At 39.8% G+C, this 17,511-nt stretch overlaps 1 protein-coding gene across 6 annotated transcripts in view; it reads left to right on the forward strand.

Annotated features, from left to right (window-relative positions):
- The window catches only part of fras1 (Fraser extracellular matrix complex subunit 1), a 352,607-nt gene that overhangs the window by 200,770 nt on the left and 134,326 nt on the right, over positions 1 to 17,511 (forward strand). For all 6 annotated transcript variants that reach the window (XM_085180995.1, XM_085180996.1, XM_085180998.1 and 3 more), the window contains 6 exons: positions 6,937 to 7,092; positions 9,139 to 9,285; positions 10,934 to 11,080; positions 13,169 to 13,309; positions 13,825 to 13,965; positions 14,182 to 14,322. In XM_085180995.1, the coding sequence (XP_085037121.1) occupies positions 6,937 to 7,092; positions 9,139 to 9,285; positions 10,934 to 11,080; positions 13,169 to 13,309; positions 13,825 to 13,965; positions 14,182 to 14,322 (873 nt within the window). The remainder of the gene's footprint in view (positions 1 to 6,936; positions 7,093 to 9,138; positions 9,286 to 10,933; positions 11,081 to 13,168; positions 13,310 to 13,824; positions 13,966 to 14,181; positions 14,323 to 17,511) is intronic.

Consider the following 17,511-nt stretch of genomic DNA (forward strand, 5'->3'; position numbering starts at 1 on the left):
TTCAGCTTGTTTATTTCTGTCTAAAGCTGGGCACTTTAACATGGAAGTTCATCGAGAGTTTCTATAGGTTCACAGTCATCCAGGTCATCGGTGACTTGACTGCTTGAAAAGAAGGCAGCCATTTTTTGTAGATGGTTTGCGTCTCATCCAAGATGCTTCTTTAGTTCTAGAACAGCTGATGGAGAGTCGCGAGTAATCATGGATGTGTCATCCCCAACTAGAGGGGAAACTCTTGTTTTTGTTTTAATATAGGGCTGTTTTAATTTTATGTTTTATGTGTTTTACTTATTTATTTTGCTGTTTTCTGTTATTCTATTGTTTTAACTTATTTTCTGTACAGCACTTTGTTCCTGTGCTGGGTATTTTAAAGTGCTTTATAAATAAAATTGGATTGGATTGGATTAGAGGTTTATTATTATCACGTCAGTTGTTTTAGACTGAAGAAGCCTCTTGGATGAAACATGAAACTTCTTAAAAAACCTAAAAAATCGACCAGTTGCCTTCTTTTCAGGTTTTAAAGAGTTTATGGAGATGGATTCACTTATAAGCCAGCCTCAAGTTTTCATTAGAGGAACTGCAGTTCTGTTCTTTTCCGCTTGACTTAAATTTCAGCCCCAGATGTTGCTGCATGAAATAACATTAACAATAACAACATACAGAACTGAGTCAACGTGATCATAGTTTCTCAGTTATCTGTGCTCACTAAAAGGCTTTGGGGAAAAACAAACGAACAAACCCACAGGCTGCCGTTTGGTTTATTATACTTTGACAAATGTATTGGATCTGACAATCTAAATATTACCTCAGTGTAAAACCTCATCATGAAACTGAACCAGAGATTCGTTCGTTTAGTATGTTTAAAACATGAAGCTCTCCGAGAAATAATGTTAATGTGTGAAAATACATAACTTAAATCCTCCCACTTGTAATGCAGCAGTGTAATAACAACCGAACCAGCGTGGTTAGAAACGCATTAGCATAAGTGGGCGCCTATTTTGTAGTTTCTCACTTTTTCTTCCTCTTGAGATCTTCGATTTCTTTTTTTAGCTGTTTAGTTCCGAACAGCATCGCATATACCTCACTGAACACGACCAAAATGCAAATGAAATAAAGATCCAGGGCAATGTGTGGAAATATGCAGGAGAAATGCAAATCCGTTGACTCATTAGGGTGCAGCGTTTTCCATCAGTTCTCTTGTGTTGATTTTAAACTGAAGGTAAACTGCGTTTTTCCTCAGGGCTTGACTGACAGGCCAGTATCATCTTTATAAAAAAACAACAACACACATCCAAACATGCACTATGTTTTTACAGAAAATAAATCGATGAAAAACAGGAATCTAAAGAAAGAAAAGCCTATGAATACGTGTGTTTAGAAAACCATGGAAACTGTGAGTAAAATAAAACATGCCTGCAGGGGAAGGAAAAAGTCTTGTTTTAGCCACATGAATAGAAAAAGAGGCAGAAGAGGCTTTTTTCCCCTACTTGGTTTAAAATTAAGGTCACGTCCAGTAGAAGCAGTTTTGACGCAATCAGGCAACTTGGGAGTTTTGAATTACGCAGTTGAGTACGCACACCCACGCTGGGCTTCTGGTTTTGCTTTTACTTATATTTTACTGTTTTTCCATCTGTGCTGCTGCAGATTAAAACACTTAGAAACTCTTTCAGAAGCATAAAAGACTTTGCTTTGCTGTTTCTACTCTAAAGTTGTGATGCTTTATAAAAACAGAATGTAATGGTTCAAAAACTTTACAAACCCATATTTTATTCGCAAGTGAACATTGAAAAGATATTGTTTGTTTAAGCTGACAGATATCAAAGAACAGTAAGAACAAACCTTCATTCAATGCGATGAAGACGTCTAAAAACACAAAGTCCATGAAAATGCCAAAGCAAAGCATCCACAAGTGCGATTACAAACAAAGGCTGGAAAAGCAACAGAAGACTACAGTGCAGTGCAACAAAGACCAAAGGAAAAGCGAGGCGTAAACGCAGACATTGAGGGCTAATGGATAATGAGACACAGCAGTCTTGATGCATGCTCAATCATCCAGGTAAGTAAATCCCAAATAGTTGATTCTGTTCATCTGGACGTAGCGTTTCAGTTTCGTTTCGTCACTCATCCAAGTGATTTCTTCAGACTTCAGCTGAACAAATCAATGATGACAAGACACTGAAACGAAAACTAAGAGACTAGAAAAATAAAGCAGGAAACACAAAACAGGAAAACTTCTAACACAGAGACTTGACAACAATGTGCAGGGACCAGCTACTCTAAAACCCTGAGGATCTGAGAATATAAAGAGATGATGCTAATGAGGCAGTATGTGGGTTTAGCATTGTCTGGCTGAAATATGGAAGGCCTCCCCTGAAAACAGCATTGACTGGATGTTATATGTGTATATATGATGTTCTAAAACCTTTATACACCAGATCTTGAAAAGCTCATTCATGCTTTTGTGACTTCTAGATTGGATTACTGTAACTAAATCTACTTTGGTCTTCACTTCGCTCTCCTTCACAGACTTCAGCTTGTCCAGAATGCTGCAGCTCGCCTCCTGACTGACACTAGAAAGCCTCTATCACCCCAGTTCTTATTGAGTTGCATTGGTTACCCATAAAATATCGCATTGAATTTAAAATATTGTTGCTCACCTTTAAAATTATAAATAATTTAGCCCCTCGTTATCTAGTCGATCTTCTTAGTCTATATGTCCCTGGGCGAGCCCAATTACTCCTGGCTCAGCCTGGATCTAGACTTAAATCTAGGGGTGACCGTGCTTTTGCCCTGGTTGCACCGAATCTGTGGAACAACCTTCCCATCGCTATCCGTCCGTCAGACTCCGTTTTATCTTTTAAATCCTGTTTAAAAACTCATTTATTCAACATAGCTTTTCCATCTAGTTAGCGTCCCTGTTTTATATCTGGTTCAATTTCTTATTTATGTACTTTATCTTTTAGCTATATCTGTTCTCAGTAACTTTGTTCTTATATTCCCTTTTATTGTTGTATAATTAGTGCCCTTAACCTGATGACATATGTGGTACTTTGTTAATAGTCTTTTATTTATTGTCTTAATTTTCCTGTTTTTATTGTAAAGCACTTTGGTGTACCACTGGTCTTTTAAATGTGCTATACAAATAAAGTTGTATTGTATTGTATTATACACCATTTACCAGTGATGGTGGCTTTCCAGATAATGCTAATGCTAATGCTGCTAATACACCCCCATACCATCAGAGATGCAGGCTAACAAAGTGAGTGCTGATAACAAGTTGGATGGTCCCTCTCTTGAGTTCAGACAACATGAGGTCAGATTTGGAGTTTCTGGCCATTTTAACTGAGCTTTGGCCCACAGAAGACATCAGTGTTTCTGGATCATGCGCGGATGGCACAGTGAACTGTGTTTACACTGATGGCATGACAGAAACACGCCTGTTTTTTAACACACTGCTGCTTCAGGGCCAAAGATCATGGTCATCCATGTCCCTTCCACACAGATTTTTCAAGATACTCTGAATCTTTCGATCACATCATGTACTGCAGATGATGAGATATTCAATGTTTTTGAATTTTCACATTACTCTGAAATTGTTCCACAATTTGTAGACACGTTGTTTTGCAGATTGGTGAAACTCAGTCTGTCTAAGATGCTTTTATTGGAAGCAAAATGTTCCTCCAGCTGTTATTTTATAGCGCTGCTTCCTTTTCCATTGACTTGTTTTGCCCATCCCAACTTCTTTGAGATGTATCTCTGAGATTTTACTGTTAATATAATGTGGCTTTATGAGATTTGCAATCCTTCTGTTTTGATACATTTTATGTGGCATCCTGACTTTTCTGGAATTGGGTTTGCAGAAGTTCATTTCTTTAATATAGTAGCACTTAGTCGTGCAAATACTAACGATCGCCTAATGTTTTTTTTATGGCACATCAAATTGTAATAATATCTGCAAACAGAATTAAAATGATAAATTGTTAGTGATACTTCTTTGTCCACCTCTTTTACTGCTGTCCTCACCATCACATAACTCCCCACTCTGCCTCATTGTTTCCACTATACATCGTTATCTCATCACAGACAAAATAAGGTACCCACTGCTGTGTCAGCCAGACACAACTCAGATACCATCAGATAAAACACCGCCAGATGCTCATTGTTCTGTTAATCTTGGCGCCTTTTGGGAGACCCTGCTGCACTTAGTTCTGAGGGTATATACGGGTCTGTGGGTGGGGGTGTGGGTGGGGGCAGCTTCTTTTCACCTATCACTGGCATTTATCTTACGAGATCACAGTTTTGGAGTTTAAAGGTGTGGAAAACAATAAAGGAATCACATTTACTCTCCTTTTATATCTTTAGTCAGAAATGCTTTGCTTTTAAAATCCTTCCTACTTATTTCTGCTTAAATTTTGCATGTTAGCAACAAACTCTATTGTACTTTTGTTTGCCATGAGCTGATATTTAGTAAGTGTTCTCCACCAAACACCAGCAGTTGTCTAAAAAAATACAAACTGTGTGGTTTTACAAGCGATCGAGCTATCAACACTTATTGTTGCCACATGCTCGGGCACCGTAATGCTGCATCGATTACTGTTGCTCTGAAGCAAGAAGCATCTGAGTTACCATCTGTCTTATTTAGGATTAAAGTGGGAGTCATTAGGCTGCAAACAGTAGTTTCTCCTTTTTCCTCATCTTAATATACATCTTACCACAAGTAAGCTTTTATTATACTAAGTGAAGGTCTTTCCAGCTTCTTGGGTAATGTCTCTGAGCGCTTACTGCAAGAAAGGATGTAAACAAGCTGAGAGGAACTCTTTTCAGTCAACTCACCTTGACCACAGTTTGTGGTTAAGTCAGAAACTAAATATACAAATCAAGCTGTTGGTGTAGCAGCAGTAAATACCTCTGCTGTTAATTTCCTCCTTTGCTGCTACCTGCTGCCATCGTGTGAGGAAGTAAACGCAAAATAACACGGGATCCATCCTTTTGAATCTGCATTATATCAGATTTTCTTTTAAATGGATTTAAAAGGCCTTAAAAGTTTGCAGGTTTGAGAAAGTCTAAAAAGAAAGCCAAAAGTTTTCAAAGTAAAGGGAGAACTTCTAAGCTCCCTGGCTCTTTCTCCCTTTACCCAGCTTATCACATCTTATTCTATTAAAATGATTTTATTTTTTCAGGAGAAATAGAGGAACTGAAGGCTGATTAAACAGAGTTTTGCAGTGAATGGGGAGTGTGGGGATAGCTGGACTTGAACATAAAGGGTTGAGTCTGAATGAACCGAAAAGCAAAGACTGTCGAGCTGGCAGTTGGAGGTTTGGACGGTGCATGGCAGACGGAGATCGGGCAGACAGACAGCGGAAAAGATGAAGTTTAGAAATCATAAAAGCACGCTGGATTAAAACTTTTGACACGGGGAGCTTAATTAGCAGCAGTAGAGATGGGAGCTACATAGAAATTGGGATAAAGCAGCTGAAGATCATCGAGGTCTGGATGAAACACTGGGGTAGATGCCACGTCTAATCGTACAGACTTGTCCTGCCTACTTTTCCTTTTTCTATTTGTCTTAGTTTATTCCATAAGATGTGTGAGAGGGAGAGGCGAGGAGAGACATCGAGATGCAGCTGTATCGTCCGTCCGTTGCTTTGTTACAGCCTATTTTTGTGTTTTATGATCAAATATGTCAGACAAAGATAACTGCTCATGGAAAAGAACATATACATGCAGTGGCATAGAAAAGTCCTCCTACAGCTCGAAAACCCAGAGTAGAAACGTTTCTGCAGAGAACTTTAAATCCTCAGTTAATCAGGCGCTTCAGCAAACTTTGTTCTGTCAGATAAAAACCATGTCGGACAGGGCAAAACACAAGCTACAGGAGCGAGAGGATAAACGTTGACGACACGAGCAGTGCATTATGGGAAGTCCCCCAACAGTCTCAGTCTGAAGCGGAATAACTAAGGAAAGTTTGAGGCCTAGTTGTAGAAGTAGAGAGAGTGTCTGTCTCTTGAACCCGAGCTGGGAGCTGAAGGGTCCACCTCCCATTCTACGTTTGGAAACCACAAATGAACCTGCAGTCTGACAGTGAAGTGCTCTATTGGGGTGATACAGTCCTATGTGGTCTTTAAGATAAGGTCGTTATTCACGGCTTTGTCTGTGAGGAAAAGGATTATGCATTCAATTCTGGATTTAACAGGGATACAATAAAGGGAATATCAGAGAAATCTGATCTTTCTATATTCTGTTAGTAATTCTCCTCCTCTGTCCAGAAGCGTTTTAAGATTTGAGACAAAAAGCACACTGACATTGATTATCAGGTCACAGGAAGGAGGAAGCAAAGTGGGTTGACGTTTTCCTGTCTCTCTCATAATTTAACATATATTTATATCACTGTGGAGATGCTCATGAAGTTTTCATCAAAAGAAAGATCTGATTTTTTAAGTAACCACTGATAGTAAGTGGAGCGGACTGCTGCCTAACAACAGACATTTTAAAATCCTGTTTGAAAACCAATTTTTATTCTTTGGATTTAAAAAAAAAAATCATTTGTTTACATTTTCCTTGTTTTTTATGTTTTAATTGCGATTTTATTGTTTTAGCCATGCAGGAATTTTACTGCTTTTAAACATGGATATAAATGAATCAACTCAACAAACTAGAGAAATGAAAAAAACAGGGGACAAAGGGAACATAAGGAAAGAAACTGGAGCTCGTGAGCCGTTCGTAGTCAGAAACAGCGAGTTATAACTGATTGGATTATTTTTGCTTTTCGTTTAAACAAAAACCAGCGAGGCGCCTGTTTTGCTTCAGATGCACATCAGCTCGTTTGATTTAAGAAAAGACGTTTTAGCACGGCGTTGACGAGTGACTGATAATGCTTACATTTCTGTTTACATTGTGAAGATGAAAAAATACAAATCATTCTCTCTGTTATCTCCACAGAGTGCAGCTCGGACTGCCAGCGCTGCACAGCAGACCTCCAGACGGGCGTCGGCAGCATCTGTCTGTGGTGCAAAGCGCCAAGAATGTGGCTGCTGGGCGATCACTGTGTCTCTCGCTGTCCTCTGGGTCATTATGGCTGGCATGGAGCCTGCATCGGTAAGGACTTTTTACTTCTCTGCCTTTGTACAAGAAGGTCAGAGGTCAGGCAGTAGCTTTCTTTAATGTAGGGAAATCTAATCAAAGCTTTTATGTTTTATTCATCAATCAAACCTAACTCCTTGACCTGGGAGGGCTTGTTTCTCCACCCTCTGCTGACCTGAAAACAACAAGCAGGAGAAACACTTGAAGTAAATGTTTAAACAAACAGTTGCTCTAGAAAAGAATTTCTAATTATCCCCTCATCCTCTTCAAAGCCATCATCCGCATTGTCTCCATTATCCTTATCCTCATCATACCTGCTCATTATTATTATCGTCCTCCTGCTCCTCCTCCTCGTCCTCCTCCTCGTCCTGTGGTTCAGCCGCTGAGCAGCTGTAACAGCCTCCACGCTGATCTGCTGCGAATCTGCGCACAGGTTTAAATGCAGAGCGTGAACAGGAAGCCTCTGGCTTTAAGAGTAAAACCTCAGGAGTCTCATTTAGCTCAGCTGCAGGCATTCATGCACATTCATGCACACACAGTGACTACAACAGCTATATGAAGAAAGCACAAGATAGAGGAAAATAGCTCCCGTGGACACAGAACAAACCTCTCAGGTCAAACATGTGCTACACAACAGGTAGGTGGGTGGATGGGTACATTTTATTAGCTACATGTTTGCACGTCTGCCTCTTTCCTGGTGCTGATTCAGGCCAGATGATGAATTTTTACATCAGATTCATATTTTTCTGCCGTGGTTAGTGTGCTTAGATGAGCAGTGTGTGGTGCTGGGCTGTGCAGTGTCTAAGGATGAGGAGCAGATGACTCTGAGTGACTGTGTCCTTGATAATAACGCGTAAAAAAAGTAAATATTTTTAAACTCAACAGTTTGGGTTTGAAAAGACTTTTTCCATCCTTCCATTCTCTCAGCCGCTTACTCAGTTCAGAGTTACTGATGTTGTTGGACTGAGGGAGTACCTGGAGAGAACATGCACACTTCAAAACAAAACACCGCAGCGGGCCGTCCTCAGATTTGAACTCTGGGCCTTCTTGCTGCAAGGCAACAGCTGACAGCTGAACCACTGTGCCGCCTTTTGTCGTCAAGAAACCGATGATTCAGTGTTGTGTCCATCTGTTTTTGAGAACTTCAAAGAGGGTTTATAGCTTAAAAAACATTTTCCATCTGAGTTTTTCTTGTATTGCAATTCTTTAACAGTCAAAACTACTAAAATGACTTTATTCTCACTACAGAATAAAACTAACTGCCGTCGTTTAAGGAAGTACACACAGAACAACAAAGGACTGTTTATTGTCACAAATCATCCTTTTGGATCAGTGTCTTTCTGATATCTTCTCCAACATATCAGATGATCTTTTTTGAAAGTTCTTACAAGTTTACAGGTTTGAGAAAGTCTAAATAGAAAGTCAAAAGTTTCTATTTTATTAAAAATGATTTTATTTTTTCAGTAGAAATGGAGGAATTTGAAGGCTGATTAAGCCGGGTTTTACAGTGAATGGAGAGTCTGGGGATAGTTGGACTGGAACATAAAGGGTTGAGGCTGAATGAACAGAGAAGCAAAGACTGTCGAGCTGGCAGTTGGCCGGTATGGACGGCCCGTGGCAGACGGAGGAAAAGATGGAGTTTAGAAATCATAAAGGCACGCTGGATTAAAACCTTTGGAGGGTTTAATTAGCAGCATAGAAATTCCATAGAAATTGGAACGAAACAATCGACAAACATCAAGGATGTAAAGGTGATGCTGGGACAAACAAACACAAACAGCACGTCGACTTCCTGTTTTTAGAGCTGTTTACAGCCTTTTGTTGCCCGCATCCCAACATGTTCCTGCCATCAATCTAAGTTAGCCAGTATTTTTCACAAAGTAATAAAATGGCTCATTTTAAATATTTGATATGTTTTCAATGTTAAACCACGAGTAAAATCTCAAATCAGTGCATTCTGTTCTTGTTTACATTTAACACGGTCTGCCAGCTTTTTGGCAACTTAGGTTATATTTCTATGTCCCTGCATGTCCTTAAAAGGTGTTACGTTTTTTTCCCCAGAATGCCATCCATCATGCGAGGCCTGCAGTGGGGCTGGGCCGCTCTCTTGTACTTCCTGCCCTGCCAACAGCGTTCTCTTGCCATCTGGACTCTGTGCCCCCAAATGTCCCCTTGGATACTATAACAATGGGCAAAGGATCTGCCTGGGTTAGTGAAAACACGCACACACACAAACAAGCTTACTGTGAATGTTAAAAAGATGCCTTTGCTATGTTACTATTTTGGTTTGTTTCCTGTTAGTTGCACTCTATGTTTGCACTGAGAAGACTGTCTGCATATATAACCGCTAATGAGTGTCTAATTAAATCATAGACTTACTTACCATTACAAATTTACAAACTTCTTGGATACATCAGGCAATATTAATGGTGAGATTATTATTATTTTTTTTTAAACATTATGTTTATTGACTTTTATATTACAGAACAAGCAAAGAATAATAGTACAGTTAACATGAGATTTATATTAAAGAACATAGTCCCCAAAATAAACAAATATAAATTAAAAGAAACAACAACAATAATAATAAATATAAATAAATAAATAATAAAATAAAACAAAACCAATGCACAGCATGGGTAAAACAAACAAAGCAAGACGCGAACGAAAAATAAAAACAACAAAAACAAAGAAACAGATAACAAAGAAAAAAAAAACCACACACAAAGAAACCCAAAACTCAGCACCAAGTATCATTTTCTAAATTAATTCCCTTCATAATGTCTCAGAAACTCAGTTAAAGGTAACCATATTTCTTCAAAATCTACTCCCTTTCCTCTGAAAATATAAGTAAGTCGTTCCAATACAATACATGATGTCATCTCCTTCACCCACATATGACTTGAGGGTACATCCACTTTCTTCCAATACAAAGATATTAAGTCAATTAATTTTAGCTGTCTGGTGCTAAAGTCACAGTTCTTTGGATATATACCCAACACACACATTTTTGCTTCAACAGGTATATTTACTCCAACAATCTTAGATAAATGGTGAGATTATTTAATTAAAATGCCCCAAAAAGCACCAAAACCACAAACACAGCCAAACAAGTCTAGTTCAGAGACTCCGGTTAGTGAAGGTGAAGCTTAGCAGACACCTACAGGCTACAGACAAGGACCACACACTGATTTTCAGCTCCAACACAAGCAACAATGTTGGATGAGTTATTAAAAAGAATAATCCTGGTACGGTTGTTATAAAGAAGGATGCTATCCACAGAGACCCGTAAAAATGTGTTTCTGCTGGAAACTTGGACATTTTAACGTGGAAGTTGATGGGTATTAGCTTACTGCTACTTTTTAGCTTGTCACAACTCAGAAAACAGAACTAAATGCAGCACTCACGTACAGAAAACCAAACAGCCAACTTGTTGTTTGTGTGAAACGAGTTCACCTACGAGTCAGGCAGATAAAATTGAACGAATTGCCTGAATTGAATTCCAGACAGAGTGGGCAGAGGGCGAAAACAGGCACAAACAAAAAGGACCATTCATGGCACAAAAGTTTAGTGAAAGTTCACAAAGACGGTTTGTCAGAAAATGAATGGTGAGTCAGTGGAATATACGCTGAAAGTAATGAGTGAAGCAGAGAAAACAGTGGGAAAGTGATGCAGGTAGTCATGAAAACAGGCCATCAACACCTCAAGAATGCTAAGACGATATTTTTACAATACAGAGAGATCCCAGACTTTGGCAATCGATGCATCCGACACAGCCACATTCAGGCAGTTTATGGCGTTGGCTGGCGTTTCACATTTTCCTCACTAGTCCGACAACCTTTTCTGTTCTCTGCAGCATGCGACAGCCAGTGCCTGACGTGCGAGACGCCCGGGGTTTGTACGTCCTGCCGTGACCCGGCCAAGGTGCTGCTGTTCGGCGAATGCCAGTACGACAGCTGCGCCCATCAGTACTACCTCAACACCACGACACGCACCTGCAGAGGTACGCTGCCAAGTCGCCCGACAACCTCACACAAAATGCACCGGTGCAGTGAGGCAAGGGGGATTAATAATGAGGATATGCAGTGCACCCTTTATGATATTCATAAATTGCTCTTCATCCATATTGCATGTAGTGTACTGTGCTACATTGAGTTTATAGGCTCCATCAATCAAGTAATAAACTGTAGAACCAGGTATGCAAATGCTACACCTTGTGTGTGCATTTTAACTCAGTATTACATCTTCCTGTGCACAGAGACATTGATGCATGAGCCTCAGGGGATCCCGGGCCTGAGTGAATAGCTATCCTTTTTTTCACCACTGTTTATATATTTAAATACCCACTAATCAGCCTTGCTTGCATTTTTTCAGGCTGGAACTCAATAACATTTTCCTTTTTCTGGATCAAAGAATAATGACTGCATAAGATTTAATTTCAGCCATGACTGTTGTTACGCTGATGTACCATATAGTTTAATTCACAGTAAGTTATTTCACATAAAGCGGAAATCACCAAGTAGACTTCCCTTTATCACTGATTCAGTCCAGTGCAGTAAGGTTTTTCCAGGTATCGGGGGCCCAAAGGAACCAACACTGCACATGTCTGTTATGGGATTAGAAGCTAAGCTAGCTGCTCCGGGCTAAATAAATATTTTGATTCCCTCTGAGCCAGCGAGCAGCGCCTCCCACTTAGACAGGTGGTTTTTAGCCATCCAGCTCATGATGGTGTTTATCCCCCTGGTTAATCCACTGAACCTTAGATGCACCCAGAGTGTTAAAAGCACCACGGCTAACAGCTCTCTGAAAAACCAAAACAGCTTCGAGAAACCTTTGGGAGCTTTCATTTCACAGCCTCGGGGGAGCTTTGAAAGTTCTCAGAGAGAGTCTCTTACAAACCCTTAAGCACTACCAAAACCTACATTTGTTTGGCTTTATCAGTGATCTTTGTCCACTGAGAAATCCCTCATTTACATCTCAGATCCCACCGTTTGCCTCCCACTCTCCCACTATCACCTAAAAACAAATGTAGATGCTGAAGACAGACGAAGAGATGAACTAGTTTTCATGGTGGCTGTTAAACAAAATTATATATATTATATATATTTTGCCATAATATAAACAAAAAAATCAAAGATTGACCCCAGGGAAAACTTGCATGAGGAAATTAGAATATTAATTAACTTAGCATCACAGCAGGAGGTCCAAACATCCATCTCAGCTGCATGCTGTATATTTAAGGAAGGACGCTGCCACCATGTTATTAGCCATAGGTTTGTAAAGCATACTGGATCACTGTGTTGTTTTATTGAAGACTGAGGTGATTTGTGGATGAAAGGCTGGAGTTATCAGCAGACTATCAATTACTAGAACCAAAACGGAAGAAAAACATCTTGGACCAAGCACAAAGCCGTGTTATTACTCAGATTGTTTCGTTTAAAGTGATCTGAAAGGCACCAACACCACAAAGATGGTGCCAGGTCCACTTCACTGATTCACATGACCGGCACAAATGCCCAGACACCAGTCGCCTCGCTGACATGTGTCCCTTTTTCAGAGTTCAGCTTGTTCAGAAGTTTTCTGGGCTACAGTTATGGCTAATTTGTATATTTGATACGTTTTAAGAAAATGTAGCATTTTGATCCATTTTTCTTTTGTTTGTTTTGACAAACGGTGATTCACTGTATGTGTAGCTGCTCTACAAACTGTGTATCCTGCTTAGTTTCATCTTCAGGTTTAATATAAATGTAGAAGGTCATACAAGCATGAAGAGTCCCAACTGTGCTTCATTTTCATGCCTGTATTAATTGTGCACAGGACAAACAACAGATGTGCAGGTGATGAGAGAGAAAGAAGCACAAATGGTTTTAAAATCAGTCCCATAGAGAAAAAAAAGTTGATTAATCTCTTTTGGTCTCTCGCCCTCCCTCTCTTCTGTTCTGTTCTCACTATTTGCTCTCACCTCTAAAATCCCTTCACTTCTAATCCCAATGTCCCAACACACACACACACACACACACACACACACACACACACACACGTACACCTCCTCCTCTCACTTCTTTTCTGCTGCCGTCCATCCTGTTTGCAGAGTGTGACTGGAGCTGCAACGCCTGTAAAGGCCCCCTGAGAACTGACTGCCTGCAGTGCATGGAGGGCTACGTGTTGCAGGAGGGAGTGTGCACGCAGGGGTGCTCCTTTGGCTCCTATCAGGACGGAGACAGATGCCTCGGTCAGTCCAACGAAAAGCAGATAAATTGACCCACTTCACATGCAGTCGGTGCTATTGTAGCTGCACAAAGAGCTTCCTCTGGGCTTTTACACTGTTGTTTGTACATTTGTGTCCATTTGAAGTTGTTTTTCCTAATCGATTGCTAACGCAGCCGATCTTAATAAAGCAGATAATCAGCAGCAGCTGAACTAAAAGGTTCCTTAAAAGAGCTTTTATATGTAGAAGTTGTATAAACTGGCCAAATCAACTGCATGGACTGGTGTATAGCACTTTTCTACTCTCAGCAAGCCTCATTCACTCAGTCACACACATTCATACAAGCCTAAGCGAACTAATTAATGCATGTGTGCATTAGCAGTCTGTAATACAGCTTCTGTGTGACTCATGTTACTTTTTTCACCGGTGCTAGTAGCCAAAAAAACACATTAAGAAAATATCTGGTGATAAAATAAATAATGTCTTTAACTCAGCTACTATATCACTTTTTTTTTCAAATGTTTTGCTCTCTGCGGCAGGCTGTGATGATCACTGTTTGGACTGTCGAGGTCCTGGACAGTGCCAGGAATGTCAGCCTCCCTACGCCACGCTGCACGGCCAGTGTGTGCTCGAATGTGGCAGAAACTACTTCCTGGATGCATCTTCCAAAGCTTGCAAATGTAAGAATATACATCTTCTTTTTATTCTATTTCTATATGTAGTGATAGACTTTTAAAGACTGTTTCTATGAAGATCAGAGTATTAATTTAGTTTGAAAATAAATTTATAATAGACATTTAAAACATCAAAGTAAAAGTTGAAGACTTGTGTAAAAACAAAAAGAAGCATTTTTCTAATTTGAATAATATTTGAATCATTTGGATCTTTTCCTTCAGCTTGCTCGTCCGACTGCGTGCTCTGCGACGGCATCGGACTCTGCAGAGCTTGTCGTAATCAGACCTACCTCATGGAAGGATACTGCACTCCTGACTGTGGACATGGATACTACGCAGACCAGAAGACCAGGACCTGTCACGGTAATAACATGATGCCTCTGTTGGTTTTAAAACTGCAAACAGTTATCTTTACATAGCAGAAAAGTCCTTTAATTTATTGATAGAAAGCTCCCAGACTTCAAATCTGTTAATTCTGATAAGAAGAATTGCATAAATACAGTTTAAAGACCAACAGTAGGTGAATTCTGCAGCCAAACTGGGAGGCCTGGGGGTAGGTCCAGGTCACTCTCTCTTTCTCAGCTGGGAGGTTTCTAAACTGAGCACAGCATCATGTATCAAGCACTGTACCAGTGGGAGCTTTTTTCTTATATGCAAATAAACTAAAGATGCCCACATAAATGATGCAAATGACCACAAGATATTACATAAAAGCAAATTTACATTGCTAACAGAAAAAGTGTGTGATGCTGTGGAGGAGGTTAAGCTGCAAAATGTTAATCCCTCCAAAAATAAAGCTTATGCAGTAAAACATGTTGTCAGTTTGAAGTTGCACAGCAACAAATGTCATGATAAAGTTTCACCAGCAGCTCGTGCTTTTGTGTTGCAGTGGTGCTTTTATTGTGACACACTCGACTCAGTGAGCGGTTTTGTCATTGGCTCAGTCACTTTGTGCAGCTCAATGCTGAACTGTGGTCAGATCGTCACTCTGACGCTAATGAGTGACCCGTCAATCACAAATGGGGTGTGCTGTGTTTCAAATTCGCCAAGCAGCTAGAGAACGTGTTTTGAACTTTTTAGGCAAATTACAGCACTGATCGGTGCCGTGCTGGGCCCCTGTTTTGGGTTAACAAGACCGTATCAGTGTAAAGGAATGGGGAGACAGCCATGACTGCAGTTACTGCCAGGATGTCGTGTCTTACATAAGAAAAAATTGGTATTCTCTAAAATTAAGGTTAAAAAGGTTAAATTCCCAAAGGTATGCTTCTGCTGACGGCTCAATCTCATCAGATGAGCCAGAGATAGAACATATTTGGCATGTGTGGCTGTTGTAAAGGGAGAGGAGGTTATTAGCTGGGATAGGCTAAATTTAATATGATGGATGGATGGATGGAGTGTGAAAGATTTGTGCCTATCCATTGGTTAGATCACAGGTGTTGAACTCCAGGCCCCAAGGGCCGGTGTCCTGCAGGTTTTAGATGTGTCCTTGATCCAACACAGCTGATTCAAATGGATAAATTACCTCCTCAACATGTCTTGAAGTTCTCCAGAAACCTGGTAATGAACTAATCATTTGATTCAGGTGTGTTGGCCCAGGGTGATATCTAAAACCTGCAGGACACCGGCCCTCGAAGCCTGGAGTTCGACATCCCTGGGTTAGATGGTGGACTGTACCCAACTTGATACCCCATTCTCAGCCCATCCCTCTTCCAAGCCTGACCCTACAGTTTCTGTCAACTCGATGGGGAAAAACTGAAGACATCATTAACCTTTCATACCTGAAGAAAACCCAGTTATGATTTAGTATATTTGTGTCCAAATACCCCTCTAATACTGATCATTTAAAAGAACAGATACAGTGATTCCAGTTGAAGATAAAGCTCCCAGCAACTGTAATATAGTATTAGTAATATATCAGAACATATTAAAGGCTTCAATTGTATTTCTCACAAAGAAACTCACAACCAAGCAGACCAGTTTTATATTTTCAGTAGGCAGCATTTGTGATCGCAATTAAATGTTTGGAACATAAAGACCATGTTAACATGAGTCAGGACCACAATTTTTTATTTCCATGTCAGTTTTTCCCGTTTTTTAAAATCTTTTGGGAGTTGCTATGATTGGTCCATTCACAGTTAAACCAAAGAGTCTGTGGTAATGTAATAGAAGTCTATACGTTCTCCTGGTTTTCTTTTTACCAGTTCATAAAAAAGTATTTAAGATTGAATAAAAAAAATCTCGGTTACTTTTAAGCAGAGGGCCTAAACATTACTGGTGGTTGTTACTGAAAGGAAAAACCTTCCATGCATAGAAAACCAGAGGAGTGAGAACAGAAGTAAGATAAGAGATAAGATAAGCTTCAGTGTGCAGTAGGCAAGCTAAGCTACATAAATAGCATTCTCTGTATGAGAGAGCCGTGGATATATAGAAGGGTGTCAGCTGATGTGGACTGGCACTGAGATCAGCTGATCTGCTGAGATCCCAGCAAAACTCTTGATTTAATTTGTGTTTCTCAGTCACTGACAACAATCAGACTCTATCTAGAAGTAAAAAAGTCTACAGAACTTCATCTTATGAAGTCAAATTTGAAAATTGATCACAAATGTAAGTCTTTGCAGGTCAAATATAAAGATACTGGAAGAACTGGAAGCTAAGACTGCTAACATCTGTCTGAAATTAGAAGGTTCCTGTTGGTGACTTTTAATTGGTCCCCCTGAATAAGACTGGGAAGGCTTTGTCTGCAGAGTTAGGATGTTAAAAGAGTTTTGTACTTTAATTTTTCCCCTCTTTTATCTTAAAACAACCCGCAGGCTGAAATGCCCGAGGCCTTGAGGAGCAGACTGTAGTTCTTAATGAAAAGTGACAAAGCATATTTATAATTAAGAAATATATTATCACGCACTTTCTGATAAATGCGTTTTCTTGTAAAATAAGGAACATTTGTAGCCTTCAGCTTATCCACACGTTAATGAAGTAAAATGGAGAAAAATTGCTCTTTAAAAACAAAAAATTGCCAGCTCTCCCCCACCAAAAAAAAGTTCAGGAACTATTGCTTTAAATTATAGACTTCTTCTCATTTGGAAGTATAATTACATGGTCCAGAGTTTGAGATTTAAGCATGCCCGCTGGCATCATTACGGGAGGTATAATGAGATTAGGGTGGCATCTCAAAAAGAGCTGATCTTTAAAAAGTTCCCCAACAAAGTCGGCACCAATTAGAGCCAACTTCGAAAATGCCACGCCAAGGCCGAGATGTCTCACTCGTGATATGTCTGCCATTTCTCCCACACGCACTTTCTTCATTTTCAGTTTATAACCTCCTCTCAACCTCTGCGCCGGCCGACTTCTATTCAGCTACAACTCCATGCCAACAGATATTTAAAGAAGGCATTAAAATGTATGAATGAAGATAATTGGATGCTTTTTTAAACCAAATTATTATTGTACACTGGTTATTAGTCCAGTTACTTTGATGGCTTTTTTCAGTAAGTCATTCACAAATGTGCTTTTGATGCTGTGCATGGATTAAACTGTACTCAGTATTTCTATTTC

Source organism: Neolamprologus multifasciatus, chromosome 12 (assembly GCF_963576455.1).
Source record: "Neolamprologus multifasciatus chromosome 12, fNeoMul1.2, whole genome shotgun sequence".
Taxonomy (NCBI): domain Eukaryota; kingdom Metazoa; phylum Chordata; class Actinopteri; order Cichliformes; family Cichlidae; genus Neolamprologus; species Neolamprologus multifasciatus.